Here is a 20,058-nt window from a genome sequence, read left to right as displayed (position 1 = left end):
ATTTGAGAGACTTGATAACGTGAGACTTGGACACCACAGTGTGGATGGTGGGTGGGAGTGATGGGGTTTACCTAGGTCAACCTGAGCCTCATATCTCCGCAGTATTAAGGGTCTGTGTCTCAAATGACACCCTATTCCCCATATAGTGCAATACTTTCGGACACTTGGCCCAAAGTAGTGCACTATATGGTGAATAGTCTGTCATTTGAAACACACTCAAGATCTGTGAGTGATCGATCGGACCGGTCTGTGTCTGTCTTGGAAGGCGCGACAGACCGATAGACAGACACACAGAAAGACAGACTTCTGGAGTTGTGTCTGTTTCTCTGCCTACCCTTCAGTCCACAGTAGACCTGTCTGTGTGTCTGTTTCTCTGCCTACCCTGCAGTCCACAGTAGACCTGTCTGTGTGTCTGTTTCTCTGCCTACCCTGCAGTCCACAGTAGATCTGTCTGTGTGCCTGTTTCTCTGCCTACCCTGCAGTCCACAGTAGACCTGCCTGTGTGTCTGTTTCTCTGCCTACCCTGCAGTCCACAGTAGACCTGTCTGTGTGTCTGTTTCTCTGCCTACCCTGCAGTCCACAGTAGATCTGTCTGTGTGTCTGTTTCTCTGCCTACCCTGCAGTCCACAGTAGACCTGTCTGTGTGTCTGTTTCTCTGCCTACCCTGCAGTCCACAGTAGACCTGTCTGTGTGTCTGTTTCTCTGCCTACCCTGCAGTCCACAGTAGCCCTGTCTGTTTGTCTGTTTCTCTGCCTACCCTGCAGTCCACAGTAGACCTGTCTGTGTGTCTGTTTCTCTGCCTACCCTGCAGTCCACAGTAGACCTGTCTGTGTGTCTGTTTCTCTGCCTACCCTGCAGTCCACAGTAGACCTGTCTGTGTGTCTGTTTCTCTGCCTACCCTGCAGTCCACAGTAGACCTGTCTGTGTGTCTGTTTCTCAGCCTACCCTGCAGTCCACAGCAGATCTGTCTGTGAGTCTGTCTGCGTTGCGTGTGTTTGCTTCCCCTGACAAAGTGATCCATATGTGTCTATATGGAGGCAGAGTGGTTCTGACTACTCCATCACTGTACATGTATGGGTGGGTGTGAGGTAGAACTATATCCAATGTATTCATAATGTCAAATGTTTGCCATGTGTTCATGTATGCTAACATTACAGGGTGTGGTGAAGTAAATATGTGTGTCTTTTCAAGCTGTGCATCTTAAACCTCTGTGTCTCTGTTTTGTACCTATCCTTCACTTATGCTCGTTAACATAACAGACTTAGTCAGTAGGTCTGTGTGTGTTCATGCATGCTCCACTACTCTATACTGGGCCTATATGAGTGTCCTGATCTTGTTGGCTTCAGGTGGGAGCTTCGAGTTGAAGTTACACCAAGGCACAGATCTAAGATCAGCTTACCCTCCCCAAGTCTCCATCCTCAGCCACTATAGTAAAAAAAAATAAAACTGACCTTAGATCAGTGACTGGGGGCAACGTGATCTTATTCCCTGGGGGTCTCTCTGAGGCAACTCTGTCTGTCTGTCTGTGTGTCTGTGTGTCTGTGTTACTCACGGGAGGGGTGGCGCGCTAGAAAATGGAGGAGTCCACCCGGCCCCCTGGTAATTATAGAAGGGGGGCAAGGCCCCTCGCTGAGACCCCACGGCCGGCTGTCTACGTGCCTGATGGGAAGTGAAGGGGTCCTCGCTCTCGCTGTCCGAATCTTCATACTCCTCGGAATCACTGTCACCCGTCGGAGAGAGAGGAGAGGAGAACTCATGAGAACAACAACTAGGGTTTTTAGTAACACTTTGTATGAACCTTTAAATCCTATGGAACAGATACGGAACACACTGTACATGTGTGGAAGACAGCCACAACATCTGTGTACTTTTACCCTACTGTACAAGAAAACAACAAAAAATTGTTGTAAAATAATAATACACAGTACTGTGTAAATGTTTAAGCATGTGAGAAAATGTGAGAAAATGCTGTAAAGTAAGAATGCTTTCAAAAATAGACGTGTTAAAAGATTATCATTATCAATAAACCAAATGCAAAATGAGTGAACAGAAGAAAAATCTAAACCAATCCATATTTGGTGCGACCACCCTTTGCCTTCAAAACAGCACCAATTCTTGTAGGTACACCTGCACAAAGTCAGGGATTTTGTAGGTATATAGTCAGGTGTATGATTAAACAATTATACCAAACAGGTGGTAATGATGATCAATTCATTTCTGAGAAGTACAGGCAGATACTTATCCATCATGCAATACCATCTGGGAAGCATCTGTTTGGCCCCACATTTTATCTGCAGCATGACAACGACCCCAAACATTAAGAAACTATCTTCAGCGTAAAGAAGAACAAGGAGTCCTGGAAGTGAGAGAGCCCTGATCTCAACATCATCGAGTCTGTCAGAGATTACATGAAGAGAGAGAAGCACCTGAGGCTGCCTAAATCCACAGAAGAACTGGGGTTAGTTCTCCAAGATGTTTGGGTAAACATACCTGCCGAGTTCCTTCAAAAACATTTACATTACATTACATTTAAGTCATTTAGCAGACGCTCTTATCCAGAGCGACTTACAAATTGGTGAATTCACCTTCTGACATCAGTGGAACAGCCACTTTACAATAGTGCATCTAAATCATTTAAGGGGGGGGTGAGAAGGATTGCTTTATCCTATCCTAGGTATTCCTTGAAGAGGTGGGGTTTCAGGTGTCTCCGGAAGGTGGTGATTGACTCCGCTGTCCTGGCGTCGTGAGGGAGTTTGTTCCACCATTGGGGGGCCAGAGCAGCGAACAGTTTTGACTGGGCTGAGCGGGAACTGTACTTCCTCAGTGGTAGGGAGGCGAGCAGGCCAGAGGTGGATGAACGCAGTGCCCTTGTTGTTTGGGTGTAGGGCCTGATCAGAGCCTGGAGGTACTGCGGTGCCGTTCCCCTCACAGCTCCGTAGGCAAGCACCATGGTCTTGTAGCGGATGCGAGCTTCAACTGGAAGCCAGTGGAGAGAGCGGAGGAGCGGGGTGACGTGAGAGAACCTGGGAAGGTTGAACACCAGACGGGCTGCGGCGTTCTGGATGAGTTGCAGGGGTTTAATGGCACAGGCAGGGAGCCCAGCCAACAGCGAGTTGCAGTAATCCAGACGGGAGATGACAAGTGCCTGGATTAGGACCTGCGCCGCTTCCTGTGTGAGGCAGGGTCGTACTCTGCGGATGTTGTAGAGCATGAACCTACAGGAACGGGCCACCGCCTTGATGTTAGTTGAGAACGACAGGGTGTTGTCCAGGATCACGCCAAGGTTCTTAGCGCTCTGGGAGGAGGACACAATGGAGTTGTCAACCGTGATGGCGAGATCATGGAACGGGCAGTCCTTCCCCGGGAGGAAGAGCAGCTCCGTCTTGCCGAGGTTCAGCTTGAGGTGGTGATCCGTCATCCACACTGATATGTCTGCCAGACATGCAGAGATGCGATTCGCCACCTGGTCATCAGAAGGGGGAAAGGAGAAGATCAATTGTGTGTCGTCTGCATAGCAATGATAGGAGAGACCATGTGAGGTTATGACGGAGCCAAGTGACTTGGTGTATAGCGAGAATAGGAGAGGGCCTAGAACAGAGCCCTGGGGGACACCAGTGGTGAGAGCGTGTGGCGAGGAGACAGATTCTCGCCACGCCACCTGGTAGGAGCGACCTGTCAGGTAGGACGCAATCCAAGCGTGGGCCGCACCGGAGATGCCCAACTCGGAGAGGGTGGAGAGGAGGATCTGATGGTTCACAGTGTCGAAGGCAGCCGATAGGTCTAGAAGGATGAGAGCAGAGGAGAGAGAGTTAGCTTTAGCAGTGCGGAGCGCCTCCGTGATACAGAGAAGAGCAGTCTCAGTTGAATGACTAGTCTTGAAACCTGACTGATTTGGATCAAGAAGGTCATTCTGAGAGAGATAGCGGGAGAGCTGGCCAAGGACGGCACGTTCAAGAGTTTTGGAGAGAAAAGAAAGAAGGGATACTGGTCTGTAGTTGTTGACATCGGAGGGATCGAGTGTAGGTTTTTTCAGAAGGGGTGCAACTCTCGCTCTCTTGAAGACGGAAGGGACGTAGCCAGCGGTCAGGGATGAGTTGATGAGCGAGGTGAGGTAAGGGAGAAGGTCTCCGGAAATGGTCTGGAGAAGAGAGGAGGGGATAGGGTCAAGCGGGCAGGTTGTTGGGCGGCCGGCCGTCACAAGAAGCGAAACTGTCTGCAATTGTACTTAGAAGAATTCATGCTGTTTTGAAGAAAAAGGGTGGTCACACCAAATATTGATTTGATGTAGATTTTTCTTCTGTTCGCTCAATTTGCATTTTGTTAACTATTAACATGTCTATTTTTTAAAGCATTCTTACTTTACAGCCTTTTTTCACACCTGACTAAAACTTTTGCACAGTACTGTATACAGTGAGGGAAAACGTATTTGATCCCCTGCTGAATTTGTACGTTTAACCCACTGACAAAGAAATGATCCATCTATAATTTTAATGGTAGGTTTATTTAAACAGCGAGAAACAGAATAACAAAAAAATCCAGAAAAACACATGTCAAAAATGTTATGAATTGACTTGCATTTTAATGAGGGAAATAAGTATTTGACCCCCTCTCAATCAGAAAGATTTCTGGCTCCCAGGTGTCTTTTACACAGGTAACGAGCTGAGATTAGGAGCACACACTTAAAGGGAGTGCTCCTAATCTCAGTTTGTTACCTGTATAAAAGACACCTGTCCACAGAAGCAATCAATCAATCAGATTCCAAACTCTCCACCATGGCCAAGACCAAAGAGCTCTCCAAGGATGTCAGGGACAAGATTGTAGACCTACACAAGGCTGGAATGGGCTACAAGACCATCGCCAAGCAGCTTGGTGAGAAGATGACAACAGTTGATGCGATTATTCGCAAATGGAAGAAACACAAAAGAACTGTCAATCTCCCTCGGCCTGGTGCTCCATGCAAGATCTCACCTCGTGGAGTTGCAATGATCATGAGAACGGTGAGGAATCAGCCCAGAACTACATCGGAGGATCTTGTCATTGATCTCAAGGCAGTTGGGACCATAGTCACCAAGAAAACAATTGGTTACACACTACGCCGTGAAGGACTGGAATCCTGCAGCGCCCGCAAGGTCCCCCTGCTCAAGAAAGCACATATACATGCCCGTCTGAAGTTTACCAATGAACATCTGAATGATTCAGAGGACAACTGGGTGAAAGTGTTGTGGTCAGATGAGACCAAAACGTAGCTCTTTGGCATCAACTCAACTCACCGTGTTTGGAGGAGGAGGAATGCTGCCTATAACCCCAAGAACACCATCCCCACCGTCAAACATGGAGGTGGAAACATTATGCTTTGGGGGTGTTTTACTGCTAAGAGGACAGGACAACTTCACCGCATCAAAGGGACGATGGACGGGGCCATGTACCATCAAATCTTGGGTGAGAACCTCCTTCCCTCAGCCAGGGCATTGAAAATGGGTCGTGGATAGGTATTCCAGCATGACAATGACCCAAAACACGCAGCCAAGGCAACAAAGGAGTGGCTCAAGAAGAAGCACATTAAGATCCTGGAGTGGCCTCGCCAGTCTCCAGACCTTAAGAGGAGCTGAAGGTTCGAGTTGCCAAACGTCAGCCTCGAAACCTTAATGACTTGGAGAAGATCTGCAAAGAGGAGTGGGACAAAATCCCTCCTGAGATGTGTGCAAACCTGGTGGCCAACTACAAGAAACATCTGACCTCTGTGATTGCCAACAAGGGTTTTGCCACCAAGTACTAAGTCATGTTTTGCAGAGGGGTCAAATACTTATTTCCCTCATTAAAATGCAAACCAATTTTTAACATTTTTGACATGCGTTTTCTGGATTTTTTTGTTGTTATTCTGTCTCTCACTGTTCAAATAAACCTACCATTAAAATTATAGACTGATATTTTCTTTGTCAGTGGGCGAACATACAAAATCAGCAGGGGATCAAATACTTTTTTCCCTCACTGTATATATGTTTTTATCTGTTAAATGAATGGGTTTGTGATGGTGCATTCAGCAATGTCCTCTGGAATACAGACCTCCTGTTAATTTTACATAGATATTCGCAAATAGAAAAAATGAATCCCCTTGTTGATCCCTGAATCTGTTTTTCCTTTCATGTTTCTGGCTGTGACACAGTTGGAAGCTGTTTACTACAGACAGACACACAGACAGAAGCTCTGACAGACCTGGTGGTACAGTAGTGAATTACATATCCATTCAGTACGTCAACCCACACCTAGAGATGCACCTCTATATAGTACAACCTTACCTTACTGCTGAGCATGTTCAGAGGAAATGTTAAACTATGATGTACAAAACTTAAGCAACAACATTATGACATCAATAACATATCTCTATCTCTCGCTCACACACACACACACACACACACACACACACACACACACACACACACACACACACACACACAGACACACACACACACAGACACACACACCTGGGGAAGCTTCTCCAGGCGCCGGGCAGGGAACAGAGGATGGCAGTGAAGGCCAGAGCCGAAAGGAAAGAGTAGAGGGAGAGGTAGAGCAATCCCTCCATCCCGTCAGAGCACAGGCCTTTCAAAGAGTCAATATAATCCTAAGAAACAGAGACAGAAAGAGCAAAAAGACTTGAGAAAACAGCAAGAACATACCAGAGACCATTACATCCCATGTTAAACACCAGGCCTACCTTGTTGAGACCTCGACAGTGGAGTAGCGCCACCAGCTGGTGAAAGTTGCCCTCTGTGGCATTGAGAATCTGCTGAACCTCCCTGAGTGACTTCTACAACGACAATAGGTAAGGATAATATCACACTCAGTTTCATAAACATGACACTGTGCTTTATATATTTGGCAGCCATTTTGTGTCATGGGACGCACCCTGGCCCAGTGTGACGTACCTCTGCCTTGGGGACCTGTGGGAGAGCATTCCGGTCCAGGCTGGATAGGTGTGTGTGGATGCTGGAAAGGGCCCTCTGTGACTGGGTCAGCAGCTGCAGACAACAGGTCATTGAAGCTATTGCTTAGCTAAGCATCATCATCATGCTAACACTGTATAATCTATAAACATCCTGATCAGTACCTATCAGATAATACTTTTTATTTACTTACTGTCCTATATCAGTGCCACCAGGGTTGGAATTACAGAGCTGCCCAGAAATAATACAAACCCTCATATATTTACATCGGTCCAGCCCACTAATTTCAGGGCACTCAGAAGAGTCCATGTGTTATTGAAACCCTGATCCCCTAACACCACTACGTGAGACACAGCATCTACAGAGAACAGTTACTACCTGCTGGAAAGGGCTGTTCATACGTCTGCTGCAGGTCAGGTAATAATCCAACACTTCTGGATAGGACAGAGGACAGCAGCAGACCACCAATCAGCAATGAATAAAGTGTGTCAGGGCATTTCAGCATCAAAATGAATGGCTATATGAATGAAATGATCAGAGACTCTTTGTTAGTGTGCAGTGATGCACTACTGTACCTGAGCTGGTCCCAGAGTTGAAGTGGGTGGAGTTGAGCACAAAGGTGTTAGGATCTGTACAGAAGTCACTGACAGACTGGAGATGCAGAGAGAGGTAGTGGGGGAAGAGAGGTAGAGGGATATAGAAAGAAAGACAGAGAAAGAGAGAGAGGTAAAGGGGGAGAGAAATTGAGGGAGAGATCACAAGGGAAAAGTTAACAGAGAAACACTGACTGAATGACACACGTCTCTCCTCAGATATCTGACTGCAGCACTTGGCCCACTGCCTGTTTTTATTTTTACCTTTATTTAACTAGGCAAGTCAGTTAAGAACAAATTCTTATTTTCAATGACGGCCTGGGAACAGTGGGTTAACTGCCTGTTCAGGGGCAGAACGACAGATTTGTACCTTGTCAGCTCGGGGGTTTGAACTTGCAACCTTCCGGTTACTAGTCCAACACTCTAACCACTAGGCTACACTGCCGCCCCTCTTCTATTGATTTACTGAGTGAATCACATGCTGCATAGATCTACTGTCCCTCTCCATGCTGCATATACCTACTGTTCCTATCCATGCTGCATATACCTACTGTTCCTATCCATGCTGCATAGATCTACTGTCCCTCTCCATGCTGCATATACCTACTGTTCCTATCCATGCTGCATAGATCTACTGTCCCTCTCCATGCTGCATATACCTACGGTTCCTATCCATGCTGCATAAATGTGATTTTCTGGATATTTTTTTCTCATTTTGTCTGTCATAGTTGAAGTGTACCTATGATGAAAATTACAGGCCTCTCTCGTTTTTTTAAGTGGGAGAACTTGCACAATTGGTGGCTGACTAAATACTTTTGTTGCCCCACTGTACCTACTGTTCCTATCAATGCTGCATAGATCTACTGTCCCTCTCCATGCTGCATATACCTACTGTCCCTATCCATGCTGCATAGATCTACTGTCCCTCTCCATACTGTATAGACCTACTGTCCCTCTCCATGCTGCATAGATCTACTGTCCCTCTCCATGCTGTATAGACCTACTGTCCCTCTCCATGTTGTATAGATCTACTGTCCCTCTCCATACTGTATAGACCTACTGTCCCTCTCCATACTGTATAGATCTACTGTCCCTCTCCATACTGTATAGACCTACTGTCCCTCTCCATACTGTATAGACCTACTGTCCCTCTCCATGCTGTATAGACCTACTGTCCCTCTCCATGCTGTATAGACCTGCTCTGGGTTTCTCTTTCCATCTCACTCTCTCCCTCTCTCACCCGGCTTTTCTCCTCTCTCAACTGTTTCCTCCCTTTCTCTATCACTATAATCCTCTCTTTCTTTTCATTTACATCGATCCTTTCCTTTTTCCTCCCTCCTGACTGCCACATTGTAAAAAGAGCTGCAGGCACACAGACACAGAACAAGGGACAGGCTGGCCAGGAGAGGGAGTGAGAGACCCAGACACACAGAGAGAGAGAGAGAGAGAGAGAGACAGAGAGACAGAGAGAGACAGAGAGACAGAGAGAGAGAGAGAGACGGTCCAGGGCAGTTTAGACCCACAGCTGGGTCTTGTCTGTCAGTGGCCAGGGACAGAAGGGCTCTGTGTGGACCGCTGGACGGGCTCTGAGACATCTCCAGCCAGCTCCACATGACACTGGTCTGCTTGAACCACTCTCCCTCCAGGCCTTTCAACCTTCTTTCATAGACACAGGGGCGCGCACAGGGGCGCGCACACACACACACACACACACACACATAAATGTCTCTCCTGACAAACTTCCAAGGCATGGATTTGGAATGGGACAGTTGCAAGAAAGAACACTCCCTGGCAGTTCTCAGCAAATGTCATCAACAGTTCTATATTCCTGGCTCGCTGCCAATTCTTTATCAATGCAATATTGAATAAAGATCTCTATGTTCTCTATTCCCTCCAAATGTTTATTTTATTTTTATTTAACCTTTATTTAAATGCTAGAATAATTTGTTGCTTTTACTGTAATTATGTGTTATGGTCTGTGGTGTTGTGGTCTGTGGGGTTGTGGTCTGTGGTGTTGTGGTCTGTGGTGTTGTGGTCTGTGGTGTTGTGGTGTTGTGGTCTGTGGTGTTGTGGTCTGTGGTGTTGTGGTCTGTGGTGTTGTGCTCTGTGGTGTTGTGCTCTGTGGTGTTGTGCTCTGTGGTGTTGTGGTCTGTGGTGTTGTGGTCTGTGGTGTTGTGGTCTGTGGTGTTGTGGTCTGTGGGGTTGTGGTCTGTGGGGTTGTGGTCTGTGGGGTTGTGGTCTGTGGGGTTGTGGTCTGTGGGGTTGTGGTCTGTGGTGTTGTGGTCTGTGGTGTTGTGGTCTGTGGGGTTGTGGTAGGCATCAATCAATAGAATGGCCAAGATATAGTCATAGCATAGAATCAAATGGTGTTTTTACTGTCACTGGCTGTCCCACTAGTCCCATTTCTACACCACCCTAAACAAACACCTTCTCCAACCCCCTCTCTTTCTCTCTGTGGGTTCTGGTGAGTCTTTGGAGAAGTTCTCCCTACCCCCCTCCCTCCCTCCCTCTCGACTCTCCCTCTCTCTGGGACTCACTCTCTCCCTCAGTTCTCCCTCTCAACTTGTGTTCTTCTTTCATCACCCTCCAAGCCACACGCCCACACACAAGCTAACATGCATTAACATGTACTACTTACATACACATGCATGCCCACACACACACACACACACACACACACACACACACACACACACACACACACACACACACACACACACACACACACACACACACACACACACACACACACACACACACACACACACACACACACACATTGCTCACAAACACACAGAAAATACACAGAACACACCTACACACTAATTTCTGCCCCATTTTCCCTCCTTCTTGGTCCCCTGCCATGACTACAGTGTTCCTTAGGAGGCCAGTCTTTTCACAGTTTAGCACAAGGGGCACAGAGACACACTGAATGCAATACAGAAACACATACACACACATGCAGACAGACACCAACAGAAGTACACAGCCATTCTGTTCTGCTCTGGCCGGGACTTCTTTAAGACATTCCAACTCCCTCCCTTCCCCTCAACAACACACACCACCCCTCCACCTCTCCTCCCTTTATCCGTCAGTACTCACCACCACAGTGGCAGTCTCCAGGCCCAGCGATCCCCAGCTCAGGAACAGAGCCAGCCAGGCCAGCACCGTCATCCTGGGAGGAGAAAAACCACACACACATAGGGGTCAGCGAAGCACCAAACACACCTCCTAGGAACCATCATATATTACACAGCCTACATGCCACAGAGTCACAGAGCATTACAAACTCAGTGTTGTTCGATGAAATACAACACACAGGGTTTAACTGTCGGGGTGTGTGTCTGTGTGTCTGTGTGAGTGTGTGAGTGTGTGTGTGTGCTTACAGGATGAGGAGCCAGCGGGCCTGTTTGGCTAGCCCCAGCAGGATGAACAGACACACTAGGAGGTCCAACAGCAACAGCAGCATGTAGGACAGCCACCTACAGCCCAGGAGATAACAGCCATCTCAGCAATAGGACACCATAGAACCACACAATGCAGGGAGTACACTTCCAAAGACATTTCTATGGTGCTTAACACAAAACTCAATCTTTCAGCAAACCACAAGGGAGTGATATACTGGCACGCTATGTGTGTTCTTAACACCCAATTAAAAACATTGGAGAAGAAGACACTCCCACTCCCTTCCCTCACCTGTAGTCCTCGTTGACCATCAGTGTGTTGGCTGCCCAGCCAGGGGAGAAGGGGCTTGGCATGACCCCTCCGACTGGTGCCAGTGTGGGGGCCATGGAGGGGGGTACAGGGGTGAGGGCTGCTATGGGAGGATCTCCCCTATTGTTACTGCTGTTCCAGGCACCCCCGTCAGAGGAGCGAGCCATGGTCAGAGAGGTGAGCAGGGACACCACGTTCTCCGACAGTCTCCTACAGTTCCGGGTGGACACCAAGTAGGGCTTACTGCCTGTAAACAGCTCCTCCATAGTGGTCAGGGGCCCAGCGATGGACAGCTGTAGCCCAGAGATTGTGTCTGAAACCTGGGGAGGCGGAGAGGGAGGGGTGGGGCAGGACAGAGAGGTGGAGGTCATGAGTCATACAATCAATCTCATGGTCATGTAATCATAGAGAGTTTGTAGTTATATAGTCAACAACATGCGGTGGGTGGAGATTGAATTACAATGAAAAACATATACAGAGGAAAGAGGGCATCCATCACCTAGACCTATAAACCACTGAGCAACCGTGTGGGGACAGACAGATAAACCACTGAGTGACCGCGTGGGGACAGACAGATAAACCACTGAGTGACCGCGTGGGGACAGACAGATAAACCACTGAGTGACCGCGTGGGGACAGACATATAAACCACTGAGTGACCGCATGGGGACAGACGTATAAACCACTGAGTGACCACATGGGGACAGACATATAAACCCCTAAGTGACCGCATGGGGACAGACATATAAACCACTGAGTGACAGCGTGGGGACAGACATATAAACCCCTAAGTGACAGCATGGGGACAGACATATAAACCACTGAGTGACAGCGTGGGGACAGACAGATAAACCACTGAGTGACCGCGTGGGGACAGACATATAAACCACTGAGTGACCGCATGGGCACAGACATATAAACCACTGAGTGACCGCATGGGGACAGACATATAAACCCCTGAGTGACTTCATGGGGACAGACATATAAACCACTGAGTGACCGCATGGGGACAGACAGATAAACCACTGAGTGACCGCATGGGGACAGACATATAAACCACTGAGTGACCGCGTGGGGACAGACATATAAACCACTGAGTGACCGCATGGGGACAGACATATAAACCACTGAGTGACCACATGGGGACAGACATATAAACCACTGAGTGACCACATGGGGACAGACATATAAACCACTGAGTGACCACGTGGGGACAGACAGATAAACCACTGAGTGACCACATGGGGACAGACATATAAACCACTGAGTGACCACATGGGGACAGACATATAAACCACTGAGTGACCACATGGGGACAGACATACAAAGCACTGAGTGACCGCATGGGGACAGACATACAGTGGGGCAAAAAAGTATTTAGTCAGCCACCAATTGTGCAAGTTCTCCCACTTAAAAAGATGAGAGAGGCCTGTAATTTTAATCATAGGTACACTTCAACTATGACAGACAAAATGAGAAAAAAAATCCAGAAAATCACATTGTATGATTTTTAATTAATTCATTTGTAAATTATGGTGGAAAATAAGTATTTTGTCACCTACAAACAAGCAAGATTTCTGGCTCTCACAGACCTGTAACTTCTTCTTTAAGATCCTCAAACAGTCACACTCCAAACTCCACTATGGCCAAGACCAAAGAGCTGTCAAAGGACACCAGAAACAAAATTGTAGACCTGCACCAGGCTGGGAAGACTGAATCTGCAATAGGTAAGCAGCTTGGTTTGAAGAAATCAACTGTGGGAGCAATTATTAGGAAATAGAAGACATACAAGACCACTGATAATCTCCCTTGATCTGAGGCTCCACGCAAGATCTCACCCCGTGGGGTCAAAATGATCACAAGAACGGTGAGCAAAAATCCCAGAACCACACAGGGGGACCTAGTGAATGACCTACAGAGAGTTGGGACCAAAGTAACAAAGCCTACCATCAGTAACACACTACGCCACCAGGGACTCAAATCCTGCAGTGCCAGACGTGTCCCCCTGCTTAAGCCAGTACATGTCCAGGCCCGTCTGAAATTTACTAGAGAGCATTTGGATGATCCAGAAGAAGATTGGGAGAATGTCATATGGTCAGATGAAACCAAAAATAAAACTTTTTGGTAAAAACTCAACTCGTCTTGTTTGGAGGACAAAGAATGCTGAGTTGCATCCAAAGAACACCATATCTAGTGTGAAGCATGGGGGTGGAAACATCATGCTTTGGGGCTGTTTTTCTGTAAAGGGACCAGGACGACTGGTCTAGCCTAGCCAGTCTCCAGATCTCAACCCCATAGAAAATCTTTGGAGGGAGTTGAAAGTCCGTGTTACCCAGCAACAGCCCCAAAACATCACTGCTCTAGAGGAGATCTGCATGGAGGAATGGGCCAAAATACCAGCAACCGTGTGTGAAAACCTTGTGAAGACTTACAGAAAACATTTGACCTCTGTCATTGCCAACAAAGGGTATATAACAAAGTATTGCGATAAACTTTTGTTATTGACCAAATACTTATTTTCCACCATAATTTGCAAATAAATTCATTAAAAATCCTACAACGTGATTTTTCTGAATTGTTTTCCTCATTTTGTCTGTCATAGTTGAAGTGTACCTGTGATACAAATACAGGCCTCTCTCATCTTTTTAAGTGGGAGAACTTGCACAACTGGTGGCTGACTAAATACTTTTTTGCCCCACTGTATAAACCACTGAGTGACCGCGTGGGGACAGACATATTAACCACTGAGTGACCGCGTGGGGACAGACATATAAACCACTGAGTGACCACATGGGGACAGACAGATCTATATCACACCTGACAAGTTTACACCCCACTTTCTCTCCCTCTCCGCCAATATGTCTAACACAGACACACACACACACACTGCAGGGTAGATATTGTGCATGTCTGAAATTTGCTGGGAGGGAGGAGCTGGAGTACTCACCAGCAGATCGATGGAAGCCAGTGTGTAATTGGCTGTGAGAAGAGATGAGGTCAACTGATATATCCCATCATTAGCCTCGCTGTTGCCATAGAAACCAACGCCTATGGCAACACTGCGAAAAGGGGAACAGGGATTGAGGGAGAGAGATTCATATTTAATTCAGTTTGTACTGTATGTACATATAAAATGAATTTGACACAACACGATGGAACTGGTGAGAGTGATGTGAAATGTGAGAAATGGATGAATGAACGAACTAACTACCACAGGAAAACTAGAAAACATAAGATAGCTTAGAAGAGTTTTAGCAGCATCTGCATCTGCAGTCTCCAGTTGGAGTGATATTAGAAACATAAAAAATAATCACATATATATATATCTCTGTTATTCAAATATTCAGATTAAAGCTTAGGCCAGATGTTCACCAAATCCCCTCGCACCCGAGAGCAATGGTATGACCCAATCTCCCACAAAGTATGTGACCCAGATTAGAAAGCGGTGGAAAAAAGAGGAGTGTTGTGTTTCATACAGTCAAACATGTATGTTTTTTCTGACAGCATCGTGTGTCATATATGTGCTCTGATGCACAACTTGAAGAATAGGGTGTCATTTGATATTTTCCCACAATGCATTTCTAAAACTAAGATGTCTACTAGCCTTTTTCATCTAAACAGCAAGAAGGTTGTGTATCAGAGAGAGAGATGACATCATCACGGCCGCAGGGGGGAACAGGACCACCATAACACAAACACCTGCATAATGATGATATCACTGAAGCGGAAATCAGATCTGGAGCACATTGTGCTGTTTGATAAAGCAGTGACATCAACTCAGGCTGACAATGCAATCCGATAACATGTGACATATGACAACGCTATGCTGCTGAAACGGGAGGGGTCATCCAACATCATGCGGTGTCAGAACTGAAGGTGTTTAACTGTGGGTTTTCTATACGAGAACCCAATCTGGCTCAGTAAACCCCGCAAATTATAATCTGGACCGCTAAACCAGTTCCACTTCATTCTTTTCCTCGAATCAGGGACTGATTAAGACCTGGGACACCAGGTGGGTGCAATTAATAATCAGGCAGAACAGACAACCAGCAGTACTCTGGACCTCGTAGGGTCAGAATACCTGCTGCAATATCCTCATGCAAACTTAAAATTAACATACTGTCACAATGTGACTAAACGCCCTCATGACAGTGGATGACAGCATAGTCACCAGAAAGGGAACAGAGAGACGATTCAATACACTGAGATGGAAGTTCTGACATCATCGTCACGGTGATAGGAAACCACGATTCAATTTCCAAACCACAAACATGCTGTCACAAGCCCAAACACCTAGCCTCAGTGGTCTGGTCCATGTGGTCAAACAACAACTTGACCACGGTCAGTTAGGTCAACTGTCTGTGTCAAATATTGCCGGGAGCAAAATACTAACCCATTGTAAAGCAGGGACTGGACACTACTTTCTACAGTGCTCTGAAAATAACTTCCATCAAAACTCACACATGGTTATTGGACCATTGGGAAATAATGAAAGTTAGAAGATGGTACCTCTGTGTTATAAAAAGGATCCCTTTCCTCTATCCTTGTGACAAATGGTCATATGGTTTGGTCACAGTTCATGAATACAACACTCATGACACTGATGTCACACAGACGACAGGACATCACAATATCCCAATGGCTCGCATAAAGAGGTCACAATGACCCTCATGACATCACAACATCCCAATGGCCTGCATAAAGAGGTCACAATGACCCTCATAATGACATCACATTGACCCTGGCAGTGACGTCACAATAACCTCTCTTACTCACCAGCACAGTGTGACAGCCGCCACCGACACCCAGGTGACGCAGCAGATACCCCGCCCTTTCTTGCCTCCATATCCATGGCCAGTGCTGCCCTCTTCATCCTCTTCCTCTTCCTCAGATCCCTCGCTCCGGTCACCACGGCGACAGCAGCAGTAGTGTATAAGGAAGGAGATAATGACGAGGAGGGAGAGAACGAGAGCAATGGCCGAGAGACTAGAGAGGACCAGTAGAGTCTGAGAGAGTAAATCAAATTAAACACAGCACATTACAGACTGATGAGCAACACTGTCATTGTACTTGTTTGCATAATGGAAAATGCATTTCTAAGTAACATTATCCCTCTGGGCAAAAACCTGACATAAAGTAAAATCAATCTCTATAATCAGTTGATATTTAATTGCATTGTCAACATGTGAATAAATCAACCCTTGAAATTCAGTTGTTGACTTATGGTGGAAATCTGGTTCAAATTTGTATACGTTTCATTTCTTCATTTTTCAACCCCCCCCCCCCCCCCCCCAAAAAAAAAAAAAGAAATCTCAAAATGTTAACAGATGTCATTGATAAAATGTTGGTTCAACATATTTTTGCCCGTGGGATAGAACTGTATGTCAGAGACACATCATGCACCACTGTCTAATTAATAGAAGGAATGAAACTCCCATGAGCCTCCTCCACACCATTTGAGAGTCAAATATAGAGCCCAGACTGTAGCAGCTAGGGCTGGGTAAATGTATCTATATACTGTGTTATGGATAACAACAGGGATTCAGAGCAGCTGGGAGGTGCATGTGTTAGTCATGAGGACATTAGTGTATTCCCAGCCTTCATCATGGGAACCTCAATATTCTGCAAGAATCCATACAGTGTATTTATGCTACATAACAGGTTGATATTGTGATACTGAAAATCGCAATATTAATTTACTGTATATGCCATTTAGCAGACCCTTTTATTCAAAACAACTTACAGTCATGCATGCATACATTTTACGTATGGGTGGTCCCGGGAATCGAACCCGCTACCCTGGCATTACAAGCGCCATGCTCTACCAAATGAGCTACAAAGGACCACAACATTCCTAGTCCTATAATTCCACTGTGACAAATGGCGTACAGTCCTACCTACCCAAGCAGTGGAAGTGAAAGGTGATTAGAACATAAAGTGTATAAAGTTATCCAGGGGACATCAACTAAAAAGCTGGAGGCTTTTTTCACACAGACACACACACACGCATGCACACACACACACACGCACAAACACACACACACACACACACACGCACAAACACACACACACACACACACACACAAACACGCACAGGCACACAGGCACACGCACAAACACGCACAGGCACACGCACACGCACAAACTAATCTGTATGACTCCATTCAGAAGAGCATACCTACTGCATTCATAAACCAGTAATTGAATGTAATAATATCATTCCTGACTGTTTAACATACATACTGAACATGATTAAGGGTTAAAAGCTACCTTGTATCGGAACACTACTACCTCAGTTGCAAGCTGTAGTGAACATTAACGTTACTAACCCCTGTCACATCTCTCCTGCATCTCATCTTCAGCCTGCACTCTGACATACTAACATCTATCATACTCAACTTTACTGGAGAGTGCATTTAGCCAGAACACATATCTACAGCATTATCCCTCTCCATCTGCCTGTCTCACTCTCTCCCTCCCTCCCTCATTTTCCTCCCCTCCACCTTATCTCTTATCCCTCTCTCCGCTGCCTCCTGCTCTCTATAGCCCCCCCACCCATCCATGTCCCCCCTTCCCTCTCCCCACTCCCTCTCTCCTCCCCACCCCCTCTCCCCACTCCCGCTCCCCCCACTCCCTCTCTCCCCCTCCCTTTCTCTCCCCCTTCCTCCCTCTCTCCCCCTCCCTCTCTCCCCTCCCTCTCCCCTCCCCCTCTTTCTCCCCCTCCCCTCTTTCTCCCCCTCCCCTCTTTCTCCCCCTCCCCTCTCTCTCCCCCTCGCCTCTTTCTCCCCCTCGCCTCTCTCCCCCTCCCCCTCGCCCCTCTCTCCCCCTCACTTCTCTCTCTCCCCCTCTCCCCTCTCTCTCTCTCCCTCCCCCTCGCCTCTCTCTCCACCTCCCTCTCCCTCTCCCTCTCTCTCTCTCCCCCTCCCCTCTCTCTCCCCCTACCCTCTCCCTTTCTTTCTACTGCAACTCTATTAATAATCTGTGACCTACTTAAATACATTCACTGCCACCCTCACTTTCTCTATCCCTTTTTACTCTCTTTCTGTCCTGTCTTCTGTTCCCCACCACATCCTCACGTTACTCATCCTCTCCTTTTTACTCTCTCTCTCTTTCTGTCCTGTCTTCTGTTCCCCACCACATCCTCACATTACTCATCCTCTCCTTTTTACTCTCTCTCTCTTTCTGTCCTGTCTTCTGTTCCTCACTACCTCCTCACGTTCGTCATCTTCTCCTTTTAACTCTTTCTCTCCTGTCTTCTGTTCCCCACGACCTCCTCAGGTTACTCATCCTCTCCTTTTTACACTCTCTTTCTGTCCTGTCTTCTGTTCCACACGACCTCCTCACGTTACTCATCCTCTCCTTTTTACTCTCTCTCTCTTTCTGTCCTGTCTTCTGTTCCCCACGACCTCCTCACGTTACTCATCCTCTCCTTTTTACACTCTCTTTCTGTCCTGTCTTCTGTTCCACACGACCACCTCACATTACTCATCCTCTACTTTTTACTCTCTCTTTCTGTCCTGTCTTCTGTTCCCCACGACCTCCTCACGTTACTCATCCTCTCCTTCTCACTCTCTCTTTCTGTCCTGTCTTCTGTTCCTCACTACCTCCTCACGTTCGTCATCCTCTCCTTTTAACTCTTTCTGTCCTGTCTTCTGTTCCCCACGACCTCCTCACGTTACTCATCCTCTCCTTTTTACTCTCTCCTTCTGTCCTGTCTTCTGTTCCCCACGACCTCCTCACGTTACTCATCCTCTCCTTTTTACTCTCTCTTTCTGTCCTGTCTTCTGTTCCCCACTACCTCCTCATGTTACTCATCCTCTCCTTTTTACTCTCTCTCACTTTCTGTCCTGTCTTCTGTTCCCCACGACCACCTCAAGTTACTCATCCTCTCCTTTTTACTCTCTCTCTCTTTCTGTCCTGTCTTCTGTTCCCCACTACCTCCTCACGTTACTCATCCTCTCCTTTTTAATCTCTCTTTCTGTCCTGTCTTCTGTTCCCCACTACCTCCTCACGTTACTCATCCTCTCTCCAAGTGCTTTCCATTTCTTTTGTCTTTCCCTACTGGCGGATCATTTGAGAATCCCTCTCTCGGTACCGTAGACATGTTGTAAACATGCAATGTGTGTGACGTAGGGAGTAGGGACGTAGAGCCACTGGAAGGGAATAGTGAAACCTAGAAATGAACAACAACACAAACATTTTGACAATACAACATTTTGCTGCTACTACAGTGTCTCCAGATTAAAACACTCAAACCAAATCCTACTCAAACCGTACTGTGGAACTTTTACAATTGCATGCCGATGATGAGAATGAATGTGAAATAAGATGGAGTCTGTAGTGGAGCTGAGGGATGTAAACTGAACTGTGGTGGAGATGGGAACAGAACTGTGTAATTAAGTGCTAACAGTTTTGAGGAGAGACAGCCAGGTGGAGTAATATTTCTGATGACTTGAAATCCAGGTCAAGATTCTTCTGAGTGGTCTGGGCTCATTTCCCTGTCAATAACTAGGCCACTTGCACCACTAGCATGAATAAGCTGTTTAAATGCTCTAATAATACCAGTAGGATTCTGCAGATGCCGCTGTGCAACACAGAGAGGGATCTTTATGGGGCAGTATTTAACATGAGGGGTGCGGGGATTCTGTATCATTGCGGTATCAGACTTGGTTCTCATTCTTACCAAGTGCAATACATATTTTCCATTGAATCTTAGCTGTCTTTTATTGTCGATCTTGTTGTTTGAACCAAGAGGAAACTTGAGATAAATATGAATCAATCAGTCGTGCTGTATGATTGGCCAGTTG

At 46.7% G+C, this 20,058-nt stretch overlaps 1 protein-coding gene across 3 annotated transcripts in view; it reads right to left on the bottom strand.

Annotated features, from left to right (window-relative positions):
- The window catches only part of LOC135521854 (protein tweety homolog 1-like), a 38,884-nt gene that overhangs the window by 5,326 nt on the left and 13,500 nt on the right, over nucleotides 1-20,058 (bottom strand). For 2 of the 3 annotated variants that reach the window (XM_064947627.1, XM_064947626.1), the window contains exons 3-13: nucleotides 16,028-16,257; nucleotides 14,199-14,310; nucleotides 11,234-11,571; nucleotides 10,924-11,019; nucleotides 10,640-10,712; nucleotides 7,520-7,595; nucleotides 7,323-7,378; nucleotides 6,927-7,019; nucleotides 6,716-6,808; nucleotides 6,483-6,622; nucleotides 1,660-1,720 (exon numbers count right to left, since the gene is read on the bottom strand). In XM_064947627.1, coding sequence (XP_064803699.1) covers nucleotides 1,660-1,720; nucleotides 6,483-6,622; nucleotides 6,716-6,808; nucleotides 6,927-7,019; nucleotides 7,323-7,378; nucleotides 7,520-7,595; nucleotides 10,640-10,712; nucleotides 10,924-11,019; nucleotides 11,234-11,571; nucleotides 14,199-14,310; nucleotides 16,028-16,257 — 1,368 coding nt within the window. Of the gene's footprint in view, nucleotides 1-1,552; nucleotides 1,721-6,482; nucleotides 6,623-6,715; nucleotides 6,809-6,926; nucleotides 7,020-7,322; nucleotides 7,379-7,519; nucleotides 7,596-10,639; nucleotides 10,713-10,923; nucleotides 11,020-11,233; nucleotides 11,572-14,198; nucleotides 14,311-16,027; nucleotides 16,258-20,058 lie in introns of all 3 variants that reach the window. The other variant, XM_064947625.1, reaches the window with a different exon arrangement.

This window comes from Oncorhynchus masou, chromosome 30 (genome assembly GCF_036934945.1).
Source record: "Oncorhynchus masou masou isolate Uvic2021 chromosome 30, UVic_Omas_1.1, whole genome shotgun sequence".
NCBI lineage: Eukaryota > Metazoa > Chordata > Actinopteri > Salmoniformes > Salmonidae > Oncorhynchus > Oncorhynchus masou.
The sequence above is the reverse complement of the archived record's forward strand: the minus strand, read 5'-3'. Positions and strand labels throughout refer to the sequence as shown.